The following is a 15,906-nucleotide window of genomic DNA, read 5'->3' as shown; positions in this document are numbered from 1 at the left end:
AGCGCAGAGCGCGGCTGCTAACGACAGGGAACCGCTTATCCCAGGGACCCCTCCCACCCACGCGGAGCCAGCAGGTCCCCAGCCCGCGGCTGGGCGGGAGCCAGAGTCCCCTAGCAGGGACAGGCCCTGCCCCATTCCCTGCCCCTGAGTCAGCCAGGCCCTGCCCTGGGGCGGGAGCCAGCGCCCCCCAGAGGGGACAGGCACTGCCCCATTTCCCGCGCCCCTGGGGCGGGAGCCAGCGCCCCCCAGAGGGGACAGGCCCTGCCCCGTTTCCCACGCTCCTGAGCCAGCCAGGACCCTCCCTAGAGGGGACAGGCCCTGCTCCATTCCCTGCCCCCCACCCCAGCCAGTCTCTGCTATGGGGCTGGGTGGAACCCAGTGCCCTCTCGTGGGGACAGACCCCACCCCTGGTTCACCCCGTCTCGTCTCTGCAGGGCCCAGCAGGCTCCCCGGGTCCCGAGGGGCGTCAGGGGGAGAAGGGCACGAAGGTAAGTGACGGGCTCCATGGCCCTCCCCGGGCGGTGTCTCTGCGGGGGACGCGTCGCGGCCAATGCGCCCACTAATATTGTCCATCCGCGGGCGGAATAGATGCTGTTGTGTGCGCCGAGGCCTGGGCGGCTGCGCATCCCCCCAGGAACAGACGCTGCCGGCTGGGGCGCTCTGCTAAGCAGCCAGGCGGCCCCGACTCTCCCCGGGCAGCCGCCCGAGCGCTCGGCGTACAGGGAACAGGGTCGCACGGTCACATCCCAGCTGTCCTGGGGTCAGACCCAGCTCGGAGCTGCCCCAGTCTAGGCTCTGTCCCAGGATACAGTGGGGAGTGTGATTCCCCCCAGGGTGAGGCCTGTGTGATGGGGGCCCCAGGGTATCTCCGACCAGGCCGGGGCAGACTCCAGGTGAGCGTCTCGCCCGCCCCTCCAGCTCACCCTGCCACTCCATCCCCCAGGGCGAGCCCGGAGCCGTGGGACCCCCTGGCAAGACCGGCCCCGTGGGGCCACAGGGACCAGCCGGCAAGCAGGGGCCAGACGGGCTGAGGGGCATCCCTGGCTCGGTGGTAAGTGACAGCTGGGAGCCCCGGAGTGGGGGGTGTGATCGAGGGGGGGGGGGTGAGACTCAGGCTGGGTGTGTGTGAGGGGCAGAGCAGCTCCCAGGGCTAAGGACGACCCCGGGGCTGGCAGGTAACACCTCTGCCCTGAGCACAGAGCAGGGAGGAGCCGAGCTGGGTTGGAATCGGAGGGGCAGTTAGAGGCTGGGGGGAGAGGGAGCTGGAAGGCGCCAGCCTGGCGAGGGGGGAAGCTGCACCCCAGAGGGGCCCCCCTCGGGCTCCTCTCCCCAGGATGGGTTGCAACGACCGTCTCTGCCGGCTGCACTGACCCCTCTGTGCTGAGCTGGGCTCTGTCACCTCATCAACCTCCTGTGCTACCTGCTGGGTGAGAGTCACTCCTGCCTGCGGGGGGGGTGGGGGGCAGCGCTTGGGGGCCCCGAACCCCATCACAGGAGGCTGCAGAACCCCTGTCTGGCTGGGGGCCCCGGGGTGGGGAGGGTGTGACACGGGGAGGGGTTCACACCCTAATTGGCTGCCTCGTGCGCTGCTGCCCAGCAGGGGGAGCCGTCTGCGTGGTCGCTGCTCTCTGGGCCATGGGGGGCAGCAGCCTGGGGGTGGCTGCTCCCCGTTTAGCTCTAATCTCTGCCCTCCACCCCGTGCAGGGAGAACAAGGCAAGCCAGGCCCGCCGGGCCAGACGGGGCCCCCAGGACCTGTGGTGAGTGTGACTCTGCCCTCCCCTGCAGCAGCGCCCCCGGCTGGGGAGCCCCAGCCCCGCCCCAGCTAACGAGCGTGCTTGTGTCTCCCCGCAGGGCCCCCCGGGGCTGCCCGGCCTCAGAGGGGACTCGGGACCCAAAGGAGAGAAGGTGAGCAGGTCGGAGGGGCGCACAGCCGGTGTGTGACCAGAGACGAGAGGCCAGGGTGCGCACGCGCGCGTGTGTGTGTGTGTGTGTGAGAGAGAGAGAGAGAGAGAGAGAGAGAGAGAGAGAGAGGCCCTGTGCCCCAGGCTGCGTTGCACCACACCAGGGGTCCCCTCGAGGGAGACGTGGCGTGCAGCGCAGGGGAATGCTCCCTGACACGTGCCGCACGCCTGGCACGAGTGGTGCACGAGTCCGTGTGAGTGAAACACGTCAGCGCAATGGTGTGTGGGTGTCCCTGGCCCATGCCAGGGGCCAGAGGAGTTGTGGGACCCCAAGGAGAGCCCCCCCCATGCAGCCATCTCCCCACACACTGCCTGGACCCACCTGCCCCGCACGCAGCTCGTCCGTCCGTCTGACACACAGCGCTGTCACCCGTCTGTCTGTCCTGCACTGACCGTCCGTCCATCCCTCTGTCTGTCTGTCTGTCCCCAGGGCCACCCCGGTCTGATCGGTCTGATCGGACCCCCCGGCGAGCAGGGAGAGAAAGGAGACCGGGGCCTGCCTGGCCCACACGGCTCCCTGGGGCCGAAAGGAGAGACTGTGAGTAGAAGGGGAGTTCTCCACCGCCAGACCCCTGCCAGAGACCTCTGCCACGGCAGCAGAGGGAGCTCAGGGCCAGGGGACAGAGCTCCTGGGCTCTCCCCGGTGCTGGGAGGGCAGTGGGGGCTGGTGGTTAGAGCAGGGGACTGGGAGCCAGGACTCCTGGGTTCTCCCCAGCACTGGGAGGGCCGTGGGGGCTGGTGGTGAGAGCAGGGGGCTGGGAGCCAGGACTCCTGCGTTCTCCCCAGCACTGGGAGGGCCGTGGGGGCTGGTGGTGAGAGCAGGGGGCTGGGAGCCAGGACTCCTGCGTTCTCCCCAACACTGGGAGGGCAGTGGGGGCTGGTGGTTGGAGCAGGGGGCTGGGAGCCAGGACTCCTGGGTTGTACTGAGCGTTGTAACGGTGTGGGGTAGGGGCAAGGATGGGGGAGCCGAGCTGCCCGGGAAGGCCCAGTGGAGCCCGTGTGAGGGGTAAATTGGGAAGTTCCTGTTCTTGCTCTAATTCCCCCCTCTCCTCTCCTCTCCTCGCAGGGGATCCCTGGTGCTACTGGCCCCATTGGCCCCGCTGGGCCCCCTGGACTTCCTGTGAGTGACCTCTGACCTTCCCTGCAGCCTGCCCATCACCCGCCCCCAGCTGGGCATCACCTGTAACACCCCCCCACGTGGGTCTGGGCCCCCCCCGCCCCGTCTGAGCCCTACGTGTAATGGGCTGCGCCTGGTCGCCGGCCGCTCGCTGCGGTGTCTGGGCGTCCCCAGGAGCGCCCGGGGCACTCGGGGGAGCAGTCCCTGGGGGTGTCATCACCTGCCTCGTACCCTGGGGGGCCCTGCTCTGCCTGGCTGCTGGAGCTCCCAGCCTGGGCCCTCACAACCGGCAGGTCGGGTCTGTGATCGTCTCCCCATTGTGTTGCAGGGCCCAGCCGGCCCCAAGGGCGCAAAGGGAGCCACGGTAAGTGCCGTCCGGGAGCCCCAGCGGGGAGCAACCGGCCCTGCCCTGCCCTGGCCCCATCCGCCCGCCGGCAGCTGATGTCTGTGTTCTCCCCCCAGGGACAAGCCGGCCCCAAGGGCGAGCGTGGCGTCCCCGGGCCCCCTGGACACCCGGTGAGTGACACCCCGACCCGGTGCTTCCCTCCCACCCGCTGTCTGGCCCTGCCCGGCCTGCAGCCCGCCCGGCCCCTCCTCCCAGGTCACCTCCCTGCCGGCTCAGGTACTTACCTGGCTGGCTGCCCTGCCCCGTCCCGCCCCGGTCTACCTGCCAGTCCTGCCCCCGTCTGTTCCCCTCCATCCTCCTCCTGCCCTGTCCTCCCCTCTTTGCCCCCTGCTCTGCCCTGCCCTGCCCCCCCCCACATTCCCCTCCATCCTCCTCCTGCCCTTCCCTCCCCTGCCTGCCCCCTGCTCTGCTCTGCTCTGCCCTCCCCACATTCCCCTCCATCCTCCTCCTGCCCTTCCCTCCCCTCTTTGCCCCCTGCTCTGCTCTGCTCTGCTCTGCCCTCCCCGACATTCCCCTCCATCCTCCTCCTGCCCTGTCCTCCCCCGCCTGCCCCCTGCTCTGCCCTGCCCTGCCCCCCCCACATTCCCCTCCATCCTCCTCCTGCCCTTCCCTGCCCCGCCTGCCCCCTGCTCTGCTCTGCTCTGCCCCCCCCACATTCCCCTCCATCCTCCTCCTGCCCTTCCCTGCCCCGCCTGCCCCCTGCCTCGCTCTGCCCCCCCCACATTCCCCTCCATCCTCCTCCTGCCCTTCCCTCCCCCGCCTGCCCCCTGCCCTGCTCTGTCCTCCCTGCATTCCCCTCCATCCTCCTCCTCCTGCCCGCCCCCCCATCTCTGCCCCCTGACGGTGCGGTGCTGGTGCAGGGCCCCCCCGGGGAGCTGATCCAGCCGCTGCCCATCCGGCTGCCCAAGAAGAGCAAGCGGTCAATCGACGCCAGCCAGCTGGAGGGGGAGGGAACGGAGGCAGACGGGCCCCCTGGCCGCGCGCCCGGCGTGGACGAGATCTTCGGCTCGCTCAGCGCCCTCAAGCGGGAGGTCGAGCAGATAAAGCATCCAATGGGCACCCAGGACAACCCGGCCCGCACCTGCCAGGACCTGCGGCTCTGCCACCCTGACCTGCCCGACGGTGAGCGCAGGCCGGGCTGCAGGGCCGGGGCGGGACTCAGGGCACTGGGGGTTCTGGGGTGCCGCTGGGAGGGTGAAATCTGGGCAAACGGCCGAGAGACGGGGACGCTTCCAGCCGGACACTGGGGCCGTCCTGCACCAAACCCAGCACGCCGAGCCGGTCTGTTCGCCGCGCCGGCAGCGGGACGTGGCACGAGCACCGTCCTGCACCAAACCCAGCACGCCGAGCCGGTCTGTTCGCCATTCCAGCAGCAGGACGTGGCACTAGCGCCGTCCTGCACCAAACCCAGCACGCCGAGCCGGTCTGTTCGCCGCGCCGGCAGCAGGACGTAGCACGAGCGCCGTCCTGCACCAAACCCAGCACTCCGAGCCGGTCTGTTCGCCGCGCCGGCAGCGGGACGTGGCACGAGCGCCGTCCTGCACCAAACCCAGCACGCCGAGCCGGTCTGTTCGCCATTCCGGCAGCAGGACGTGGCACTAGCGCCGTCCTGCACCAAACCCAGCACGCCGAGCCGGTCTGTTCGCCGCGCCGGCAGCAGGACGTGGCACTAGCACCGTCCTGCACCAAACCCAGCACGCCGAGCCGGTCTGTTCGCCGCGCCGGCAGCGGGACGTGGCACTAGCGCCGTCCTGCACCAAACCCAGCACGCCGAGCCGGTCTGTTCGCCATTCCGGCAGCAGGACGTGGCACTAGCGCCGTCCTGCACCAAACCCAGCACGCCGAGCCGGTCTGTTCGCCGCGCCGGCAGCAGGACGTGGCACGAGCGCCGTCCTGCACCAAACCCAGCACGCCGAGCCGGTCTGTTCGCCGCGCCGGCAGCAGGACGTGGCACGAGCGCCGTCCTGCACCAAACCCAGCACGCCGAGCCGGTCTGTTCGCCGCGCCGGCAGCGGGACGTGGCACTAGCGCCGTCCTGCACCAAACCCAGCACTCCGAGCGGGTCTGTTCCCCGCGCCGGCAGCGGGACGTGGCACGAGCGCCGTCCTGCACCAAACCCAGCACTCCGAGCCGGTCTGTTCGCCGCGCCGGCAGCAGGACGTGGCACTAGCGCCGTGACGTGGGGTGGCGCGGGGGCGGGGGCGGGGGAGAGGGAGAGGATTCGTTGTGCGCTGACACTCCCCCCCCCCAGGTGAGTACTGGATCGACCCCAACGAGGGCTGCTCCCGGGACTCCTTCAAGGTGCACTGCGACTTCACGGCCGGTGGGGAAACCTGCCTCTTCCCGGCCAAAGAGGTGCAGGAGGTGAGTGTGATGGGGGGGTGCTGGGGGCCAGGACTCCTGGGTTCTCTCGTGGCTCGTGGAGGGCGGTGTACTGAAGGGGGGTGGGACGGGCTGGGGGCCAGGACTCCTGGGTTCTCTCCCAGGACAGCCGCCCCCAGCCCTGCAGTGTGTCTGGTCACTGGAACACCCGTGGCTGCAGAAGGGAGAGTTTAGCCCCAGCCTGGCCCCGGCTCCCGGCTCCCAGGCAGGCTCTGTGTGTGGGGCACCCTTGGTGCAGCGCCCCTGAGCCGCGTCTCTCCCCTGCCAGGTCAGGATGTCTGCATGGAAGGGGGAGAAGCCGCCGCGCTGGTTCAGCCAGTTCCGGAACGGCAGACAGGTGAGCGCCAGGCCGAGGGGCGTCCCAGGCTGGGTCACCCCAACAGCTGGGCTGGTCCTGGGGACCCTGCACCCCGGTCGCACAGGCTGCGGGCCCCTTGTGCAGCCCTGACCCCTCTGAGTGAGCCCCAGAGATGGGCCCCCCGGAGAGTGTGCACAGACCCTCTTGGTCCTCTGGCTGCCAGCACCGACCCCCAGTTCCCCCTCTGGCACCTGGAGTGTGCTGGGGCCTTTCCAGGGACCTGCAGCCCCCTCAAGCTGACGTCCGCCTGTCCAGCCTTCAAACGCCTCCATCATCCGTCCCCAGACCCCCTCCATGCCCAGCCCTGGGGATCTCTCTGGCCCCAGGTTCCCACACCCCCATCCCAGACTCCCCTGCCATCAGGTCCTCCCACCTACATGCCCTGGAACCTACCCATCCCTAGACCCTCCTGGAGTCTCCTCGGCCCTGTGGGTCGCCTGTTTCCTGCCTGTCCAGCCTTGAATCACATCGATACCAGGCTCTGGGACTGTAAACCCGTCCTTGGCTCCAGCCAGCCGGCTGTTTTCGGCTCCACCTGTCCATCTGTCCTTGGCTCCGTCCAGCTGTCTGTTTTCGGCTCCACCCGTCCATCTGTCCTTGGCTCCGTCCAGCCGGCTGTTTTCGGCTCTACCCGTCCATCTGTCCTTGGCTCCGTCCAGCCGGCTGTTTTCGGCTCTACCCGTCCATCTGTCCTTGGCTCTGTCCAGCCGGCTGTTTTCAGCTCTGCCCGTCCATCTGTCCTTGGCTCTGCCCCTTCATCTGTCCTTGGAGTTGTGCATCTGTCTGTCCTTGGAGCTGTCCATCTGTCTGTGCTGAGCTCTGCCTGTCCATGTGTCCTTGGCTCTGCCCGTCCGTCTGTCCTCCTAACTGCCATCCATCTGTCCTTGGGTCTGTCCTTAGCACAGTCCACCTGTCTGTCTTGAGCTCTACCCATCTATCTGTCCTTGGAGCAGTCCATCTGTCTGTCCCTGCACTGCCGTCCATCTGTCCTTGGCTCTGCCCATTTCTCTCCCTGCCGCTAGAGCCTCTCCTCAGAGCTCTGCGGGCCCCACTGACGGGCCTGTGGGGGTGACACCCTGTAATGGGGTTCAGGGGTCCCCCTGCACTGCACCCGGCCGCTGGCAGGAGTGACTCTCACTCAGCAGGTACAACAGATGCCCAGTTTCTCACAGAAGCGACAGTACAGCAGCCAGAGACAGTCCTTCCAACCCGTCCTGGGGAGAAGACCCCGAGGGGGGCCCCTCTGGGGTGTGGCTTCCCCCCTCCTCAGGCTGGCTGCTTTCCAGCTCCTCTTTCCCCAGCTTCCTAACTGCCGCCCCCGATTCAAAAACCAGCTCGGCTCCTCCCTCCTCTTTGTTCAGGCAGAGGTGTTACCTGCCAGGTGTAGCCCCAGGGTCATCCTTAGCCACTGGGAGCTGCTCTGCTTGTCTCCCACATCCAGCCTGACTCACACATGCACCCCCCCACTCCATCACACACCCACCTCCTGGGAGCAGCAGGGCTCCCCACACCTTGCCCCACGTGGGGCACCAGGAGGGTGGCTGCCACGTGCGCCTCCCCTCAGGCGTCCCTCCCGCTCCCCAGTTCTCGTACGTGGATGCGGACGGGCGCCCCGTGGGCGCGGTGCAGCTCACGTTCCTGCGCCTGCTGAGCGTGGCCGCCCGCCAGAACTTCACCTACCACTGCCAGCGCTCGCTGGGCTGGCGCAGCGCCACGGCCGGGGACCACCAGCGCGCCCTCCGCCTGCGGGGCGCCAACGGGGAGGACGTGAGCTTCGACAGCAGCCCCTACGTCAGGGCCCTGGCTGACGGCTGTGCGGTGAGCAGGGTGGGGGCGGTCGGCTGCGGGGGAGAGATGGGAGCCCCTGTGGGTGGGCGAGGGCAGGACAGGTACCCGGGGGAGGGGTGGGGCAGGTTGGGGGAGGGGATGTGCAGGGGGAGGGATGGGGCAGGTGAGGAGGGCAGCGGAGGGGGGAGGCTGGTGTCCAGACTGGGGCAGAGGGCGGCAGAGCCTGGGTCACTGCCGAGAGAAGCCCCCGGCGGGTGGAGCGTGTGGCAGGACTGGTCCTAGGAGCTGCTGACCCCGTGATCCCCTGTCCTGCCCCTGCAGCTGCGGAAGGGCCCGGACCGGACGGTGCTGGAGGTGCGCACGCCCCGCGTGGAGCAGCTGCCCCTGCTGGACGCTCGCTTCGCGGACTTTGGGGAGCCCAACCAGAAGTTTGGGTTCGAGGTGGGACCCGTCTGCTTCCTGGGCTAGGACCGAACCCCCCCGAGCCTGCCCTGGTCCTGGGGGCACGGCCCAGCCCAGCCCAGCCCCTGCCCCCAGCAGTGAGGCCACGGCCCCATTGCCCCGAGGGACGGACACGCCATGGCCAGCCACCACCACCGCGCCCCAGGCGCCAGCCGGGACCAGGGACCGGAGAGACGCCCGCGCGGGGGCCTGCCTCGAACCTGCCCGCGCTGGAACCTGCAGCGGGAGGGCAGTTACGCCAGCGCCCAGCGAGCTCCTGCGGGGCCCCTCGCTCACCCTGCCCGCCGTCCGTCAGCCAGAGCGCCCAGCAGCACCCCTAGAACTCCCAGCATGCCCTGGGGCACCCCTCGAGCTCCCAGCATGCCCTGGGGCACCCCTCGAGCCCCCAGCTACCAGCAGCACCCCTCGAGCTCCCAGCATGCCCTGGGGCACCCCTCGAGCCCCCAGCTCCCAGCAGCACCCCTCGAGCTCCCAGCATGCCCCGGGGCACCCCTCGAACCCGCAGCTCCCAGCAGCACCCGTCGAGCTCCCAGCATGCCCCGGGGCACCCCTCGAACCCGCAGCTCCCAGCATGCCCCGGGGCACCCCTCGAACCTCCAGCTCCCAGCAGCACCCGTCGAGCTCCCAGCATGCCCCGGGGCACCCCTTGAACCCCCAGCTCCCAGCATGCCCTGGGGCACCCCTCGAGCTCCCAGCAGCACCCGTCGAGCTCCCAGCATGCCCCGGGGCACCCCTCGAACCCCCAGCTCCCAGCATGCTCTGGGGCACCCCTCGAGCTCCCAGCATGCCCTGCGGCAACCCTCAAACCCGCAGCTCCCAGCATGCCCTGGGGCCTGCCTCAAACCTGCCTGCGTTGGAACCTGCAGTGGGAGGGCAGTTACGCCAGCGCCCGGCGGGATCCTGCGGGGCCCCTTGCTCACCCCGCCCGCCGTCTGTCAGCCAGAGCACCCAGCAGCACCCCTCGAGCTCCCAGCATGCCCTGGGGCACCCCTCGAGCTCCCAGCATGCCCTGCGGCACCCCTCGAACCCGCAGCTCCCAGCAGCACCCATCGAGCTCCCAGCATGCCCTGGGGAACCCCTCAAACCCGCAGCTGCCAGCAGCACCCCTTGAGCTCCCAGCATGCCCTGGGGCACCCCTCAAACCCGCAGCTGCCAGCAGCACCCCTTGAGCTCCCAGCATGCCCTGGGGAACCCCTTGAAACCGCAGCTCCCAGCATACCCGGGGCACCTCTCAAACCCGCAGCGCTCCGTGGCATCCCTTGAGCCTGCAGCTCCCAGCATGCCCTGGGGCACCCCTCGAACCCAGAGCTCCCAGCATGCCCCAGGGCACCCCTCTGAGCTAACAGCTCCCAGCATGCCCTGGGGCACCCTCCGTAGCGCCCTGTGGCCCCAGCTGCCCCCCCGCCAACAGACAGAACCAGTTCCTGTCCCCCCGGTGACGTCTCATGGACATCGTGAGCCAAGCGGAGCTAGTGAACCGCAGCCTGGCAGCTGGTGCCCCGGGCACGAGCACACGCCCAGCTCCCCGCCGTGCGACGCCCACGTGTCACAGCGACATCCACCCTCGTGGGACCTGCCCATCCCTGGGGGCTCCTGTCCGCCCTCGTGGGACCTGCCCATCCCTGGGGTCTCCTATCAGCCTCATGGGACCCTGCCCATCCCTGGGGGCTCCTGTCCGCCCTCATGGGACCCTGCCCATCCGTGGGGGCTCCTGTCCGCCCTCGTGGGACCCTGCCCATCCCTGGGGGCTCCTTTCCACCTCGTGGGACCCTGCCCATCCCTGGGGGCTCCTGTCCGCCCTCGTGGGACCCTGCCCATCCGTGGGGGCTCCTGTCCGCCCTCGTGGAACCCTGCCCATCCCTGGGGGCTCCTTTCCACCTCGTGGGACCCTGCCCATCCCTGGGGCTCCTGTCCACCCTCGTGGGACCCTGCCCATCCGTGGGGGCTCCTGTCCGCCCTCGTGGGACCCTGCCCATCCGTGGGGGCTCCTGTCCGCCCTCGTGGAACCCTGCCCATCCCTGGGGGCTCCTTTCCACCTTGTGGGACCCTGCCCATCCCTGGGGGCTCCTCTCCACCTCGTGGGACCTGCCCATCCCTGGGGACTCCTGTCCGCCCTCGTGGGACCCTGCCCATCCCTGGGTCTCCTATCAGCCTCATGGGACCCTGCCCATCCCTGGGGGCTCCTCCAACTCTGCGTTCCTGCCCTGTCCCCCAGGGCAGCCCAGGTGGGCAGCCAGGCTGGGTGGAGCTGGCGGTGGGGCTGGGCTGCGGCTGCCTCATCCCCCTCTGTCTCCATGGACTGCGGCCCGGTCCCCCAGCAGTTACTGTGGGAGGCCGAGGGGATGTTCATCTCACCGGCCGTCTCCTCTCCAGCCCCACCATGGTAATTCGTTAGCTGTGAGGCGCCAGCCCCGCCCCAGCAGGGCACTCGATAGCCGGGGGGGGGCGCCCCCTCCCCAGGGTGCTAGTTAGTGTTCAGGGCAGCGCTCCAGGGCCCCAGCGTTAAAGTGAGGCTCCAGCCCTATGAATTAGCACCTGCCCAGGGCTCAGACTCCCACCATCCCCCGTGCTCTGGGTGCATTTAAGAGACCCCTCCCCCGGTGGACGTGACGAGACAGACGCTGGTTTCATTGTGATTTTAAGTTAATTCTGTTATTTAAGGCTGGGGACGCTCCCGGGTCTGGGCCCTGCCGCCTGGTGACCCCCCGACCAGCCCCTCCTGGAGCTGGGGGCAGTCCTGTCCCGTCCCGTCCCATCCCATTGCTCAGGGCGGCCAGGTGCTCTCGGACCCTGACCAGCCCCTCCTGGAGCTGGGGGCAGACCTGTCCCGTCCCGTCCCATCGCTCGGGGCGGCCAGGCACTCTCGGACCCCGACCAGCCCCTCCTGGAGCTGGGGGCAGACCCGTCCCGTCCCGTCCCATCCCGTCCCGTCCCGTCCCGTCGCTCGGGGCGGCCAGGCACTCTCGGACCCCGACGAGCCCCTCCTGGAGCTGGGGGCAGACCTGTCCCATCCCGTCCAATCCCCTCGCTCAGGGCGGCCAGGCGCTCTCGGACCCTGGCCAGCCCCTCCTGGAGCTGGGGGCAGTCCTGCCCCGTCCCGTCCCGTCCCGTCCTGTCGCTCAGGGCGGCCAGGCGCTCTCGGGGGGGCTGCTGCTGCCTGGCGCTGTGCGGGGGCAGCGGGCGAGCGCCCAGGCTGTGCCGGCGGCCGGTGTAATGTTTGTAATTAAGGTGGGAAGTTGTATTGTAATATATCGACTATAATTGTGCTGCTCTGGGAGGTTGTTGGATTTCTTGGCCGGCCCGTCGGCGCCACCAGGTCTCCCGCCTCCCCCAGCCCCATTCACCGCCGGGGCTGTGCCGTGCCGCCAGCGACTCCAGGGCCGAGGGGCGTGAGCCCCTGGGTGCCAGCCAGTCCCACGCACAGCTGCACCGCGGCCGCCGGTCCGGGCCCCTGGGGCGCAGCGTGAGCCGGGGCGAGGACCTGCAGGAGGCTGGGAGCAGGGCTGGCACCAGGGGCTCTGAGCGCACAGGGACACTGCTGCAGTGAAGGGCCATGTGGGGAGAAGCTGAGCCCGGCCTGGACCCCAATTCCAGCCCCCAGCAGAGGAGGGGCCGGGCCATTTCTGAGCGTGGGGATGTGATGGGGTTCAGGGGGTCCCCAAGTTCTGCCCCCGGCTGCTGGCAGGAGTGACTCTCACCCAGCAGGTAGCGCAGGAGGTTGATGAGGCGACAGAGCCCAGCTCAGCACAGAGGGGTCAGTGCAGCCGGCAGAGACAGTCATTGCAACCCGTCCTGGGGAGAGGAGCCCGAGGGGGGCCCCTCTGGGGTGCAGCTTCCCCCCTCGCCAGGCTGGCTCCTTCCAGCTCCCTCTCCCCCAGCTTCCAACTGCCACCTCCGATTCCAACCCAGCTCGGCTCCTCCCTGCTCTGTGCTCGGGGCAGAGGTGTTACCTGCCAGCCCAGGTACAGCCCAGGGGTCGTCCTTAGCCCTGGGAGCTGCTCTGCTTGTCACACATCCAGCCTGAGTCTCCCATGCACCCCACCCCATCACAGGGGACAGAGCTGGACGCACTGGGCCTGGGACACACCGGGGGTGGGGTCTGACCTGCCTGGGAGTGGGGGGGGGGGGGTGCAGAGGGGCTGGGCTGTGCACGTGGGGCTCTTTGCACGAGGGGCAATGGCAGTGCGAGGTGGGACTGGTGCCCCAGGACCCAGCTGCACAGTGGTGTAAATCAGCAATGCCCATGACAGCAAGTCAGGGTTACACCCCAGGAGGAACTGCCCCCAGCAGGGATCTACCCTCAGCCTTGTGTCCGCAGGGTGCTGCCAAACCGGGGGTCACAGGCACGGGCAGGGGGCAGGGCCCTCCCACCCCGTTGGGTTTCACGGACTCACTCTCAGAGCAGCAGCCCCTTCTCGGCTGCACTGTCTCAGGGTTCAGCCCCCCTGCCCTCCTGGGCCTGCACCTCTCTGCCCAGCGCGGCTGGCTGTCCAGGAGCCCCCAGGAGCCCCCTCGCTCTGCACCCCCCCACCCCCAGCGGCACAGCCTGTCCTGCAGCCAGAGCGACTCCCAGCCGGGTCCCCCAGGAGGTTACTGAGTGTGGAACCCAGCACAGGACCTCTCCCGCCCATGGGCCTGGCCTCCCCAGCGCCCCACAGCTTGTCTGCCCCCTCCTGCCGCCCCCTGCGTCCAGCCCAGCCCCCAGCTCCTCCCTCGGCTAGCGCCCCACGGCTGAGTCTGCCCTGCTGCCAGGTGGGCTTTGCCTGATCTCTGTACTGCCCTGTCCCACAGCCCCGCCACCTTTCCTTCCAGCCCAGCCCCGTCATGGGGTTCAGGGGTCCCCCAGGCTCTGCCCCTGTCCCCAGGCAGGAGTGACGCTCACTGGCAGGAGAACAGCGGGTTTATGAGCCGACAGGACACAGCGTCATATAGAAGGGTTGGTGCAGCCGGCAGAGACAGCCAGTCCCATCCACGCTGGGGAGAGGAGGCCCCGAGGGGCCCCCGGAGCCGGGGCCTGGCCCCCTCCTTTGTCTGTCTCCCAGGCCAGACTCACTGCTTCCAACTCCCAGTTCCAATTCAAACCCCTCAGGCTCCACCTCCCCCTTTGTCTGCAGCCCAGAGGTGTCACCTGGGCGCCAGGTTACCCCAGCAGGAGCCCCCCACCCCCTGTGAGACACACCCCCCCCCATTCCATCACAGAGGGGAGTTGGGGGGGGGTCGGGGGGGTGCAGGAGCTGGACGGATGACAAGGTGCATAGACCCGGGGTGGTCTGGGCTTGCTGCAGGGCAGGCGGGCTTGCGGGGGGCGGTCACATGCCGGGGCAGGCCCACAGCCTCCGCCCCAGAGGACATTGAGGCGTCTGTGGTGGGGCTGGAGTCCCGGGCTGGGCACTCTACCCACGCCAGCCTGGCTGCTTCGCAGGGCGTGGGGACTCGGCTGCCGGGGGCGGGGGGCAGCTGGGCCCCAGTGCCGGATTGTCTGCACGGCCCCGGGGCTGGCGCAGGCGTCAGACGGGTGCTGGGCGAGCTGGAGCCCACGTGTGGCTGGTCCGGAGCCCTCGGGGTGGGGGGTGGGGCGCAGTTCCTGCTCTCCATGGCTGGCCCAGGGGCACCCACAGCCGACGAGGGCAGCACAATCAATGGGGCCAGGCCAGGCTGTGCTGGGGCGGGGGCATCATTTGCTCGCACCGTGGGGACAGTGGGACCCAATCCTGTGTCTGTCCCTGAGAGGCCAGCAGGGGGCGCCCCGCTCACGCCCGCAGCACCCCCCATGGCGGGGGCGGGGGCGGGAGGGGACAGCGCAGCCTGTGGGGTGAGGGGGGGTGTGATGGGGTTCTGGGGTCCCCCAAGCTCTGCACCCTGTCCGCAGGCAGGAGAGTCTCTCACTCAGCAGGAGAACAGCAGGTTTATTAGCCGACAGGACACAGCATCGTACAGAGGAGTCAGTGCAGCCGGCAGAGCCAGCCAGTCCCATCCATGTTGAAGAGAGGAGGCCCCGAGGGGCCCCCAGAGCCGGGGCCTGGCCCCCTCCTTTGTCTCTCTCTCCCTCAGCCCAGGCTCACTGCTCCCAACTCCCAGTTCCAATTCAAACCCCTCAGGCTCCACCTCCCCCTTTGTCTGCAGCCCAGAGGTGTCGGCACCATGTTACGCTCAGCAGGAGCCCCCCACTCTCTGTGAGCCCCTCACACACACACACAGGTATCCCCCACTCCAGCACATCTCTCCCCCCTTCCAGACCGAACTGAGCGGGGTCACTCAGCCGGTGACCTGGGGAAGTTCGGGGCCCTCCCCTCGTGATCAGGCATCGGCTGCATCCTTAGTGCTCCCCTTGATGTGCACCACCTCCATGTCATAGTCCTGCTGGGGGAGGCTCCAACTCAGGAGCTTGGTATTGGCCCTTTTTATGTGATGCAGCCGGGCAAGTCCCTGTAGTTCCCTCAGGTTGGTCGGTCTCCCTGCTTCTGTCTCTGGTCCATCAGCCACGTTCTCAAGTCGGGCAGGCAGAGCCCATACAGCTGCTCCAGCCAATGTTTGGAATTCAGTTACAGTCCAGTGACGGAAGGTACAAATGCTTCCACCCTTGGCATTTAGCCAGACCACCAAAATGGTTGTGTGCCTCAGTTTCCCCTTCCATGCCACACAATAGGTTTGGAATGTTCCTCCTCACGTGAGAGGTTGCAAGACTAGTTACAGGGAACAATGGTGACATTTCAGAGTTACAGACTCCTTCAACATACAACTCATGCTTCTACATCAATGTCATCATGTCACATGGCTCTTTCCAAACATTCAGTACATGGTACAATTCTACAGCTTTGGGTAGCAGCACCCCTTGGTTACAGCAGTCAGCGTGAGTAACAGAACAAACCCATTGCAACTGCACATTTACGTTGCTCTTTGGTAGACCACAACCTTTGTGCAACATCCTTGAGAATCTGGTATTTTGGGGATAAATGGCTGAGGCCTTTCTTAGCACCATCAAGTTCTAATCTTCTCCCTTGCCCCCTGGGGTGGAAATCTGATCTCTCTGGCTGTGCCCTCCCTTCTCACGAGAGCTGGGCCATTGATGATCTCAGGGAGACGGCTCCCTCCCAGCCAGTCTGGAAATTTGCAAACCAAACTGCTTTCTGAGAGTTGTTTTGTGAGTCCCAGACGCAGAATCCACATGAAGGAATCTCTGTTTATCCCTTACTGGCCCACCAGGCCCACAGCTCCTTTGTCCTTCCACCTCCAACTACTACCTCCCCATGGAATCAGAAGTGGAGTCCAGTATGAGAATATAAGTGTTTCTAGTATCTGGAGATGGGGAATTGCTGGCCCTCTCCTGCATCCTACAGAGACTGACTGTGCAGCAGTTTTACTTGGTTCTCACAGGGCTGCTCACATTCCCTGATAGTTTTCACTTTACTTGCACCAACTTCCAGTTCCTGA

The 15,906-nt window shown here is 67.9% G+C and overlaps 1 protein-coding gene across 1 annotated transcript in view; it reads left to right on the top strand.

Annotated features, from left to right (window-relative positions):
- The window catches only part of COL11A2 (collagen type XI alpha 2 chain), an 81,297-nt gene extending 72,801 nt beyond the window's left edge, over positions 1 to 8,496 (top strand). Inside the window, exons 55-67 of the mRNA XM_075016855.1 lie at positions 435 to 488; positions 944 to 1,051; positions 1,705 to 1,758; positions 1,853 to 1,906; positions 2,393 to 2,500; positions 3,029 to 3,082; positions 3,408 to 3,443; positions 3,542 to 3,595; positions 4,346 to 4,607; positions 5,737 to 5,849; positions 6,136 to 6,204; positions 7,810 to 8,043; positions 8,335 to 8,496. Coding sequence (XP_074872956.1) covers positions 435 to 488; positions 944 to 1,051; positions 1,705 to 1,758; positions 1,853 to 1,906; positions 2,393 to 2,500; positions 3,029 to 3,082; positions 3,408 to 3,443; positions 3,542 to 3,595; positions 4,346 to 4,607; positions 5,737 to 5,849; positions 6,136 to 6,204; positions 7,810 to 8,043; positions 8,335 to 8,481 — 1,347 coding nt within the window. The 3' untranslated portion in view covers positions 8,482 to 8,496. The remainder of the gene's footprint in view (positions 1 to 434; positions 489 to 943; positions 1,052 to 1,704; positions 1,759 to 1,852; positions 1,907 to 2,392; positions 2,501 to 3,028; positions 3,083 to 3,407; positions 3,444 to 3,541; positions 3,596 to 4,345; positions 4,608 to 5,736; positions 5,850 to 6,135; positions 6,205 to 7,809; positions 8,044 to 8,334) is intronic.
- The last annotated feature ends 7,410 nt before the right edge of the window (positions 8,497 to 15,906 follow it).

Source organism: Carettochelys insculpta, chromosome 22 (genome assembly GCF_033958435.1).
Source record: "Carettochelys insculpta isolate YL-2023 chromosome 22, ASM3395843v1, whole genome shotgun sequence".
In the NCBI taxonomy this organism is placed as follows: Eukaryota; Metazoa; Chordata; order Testudines; family Carettochelyidae; genus Carettochelys; species Carettochelys insculpta.
The sequence above is the reverse complement of the archived record's forward strand: the minus strand, read 5'-3'. Positions and strand labels throughout refer to the sequence as shown.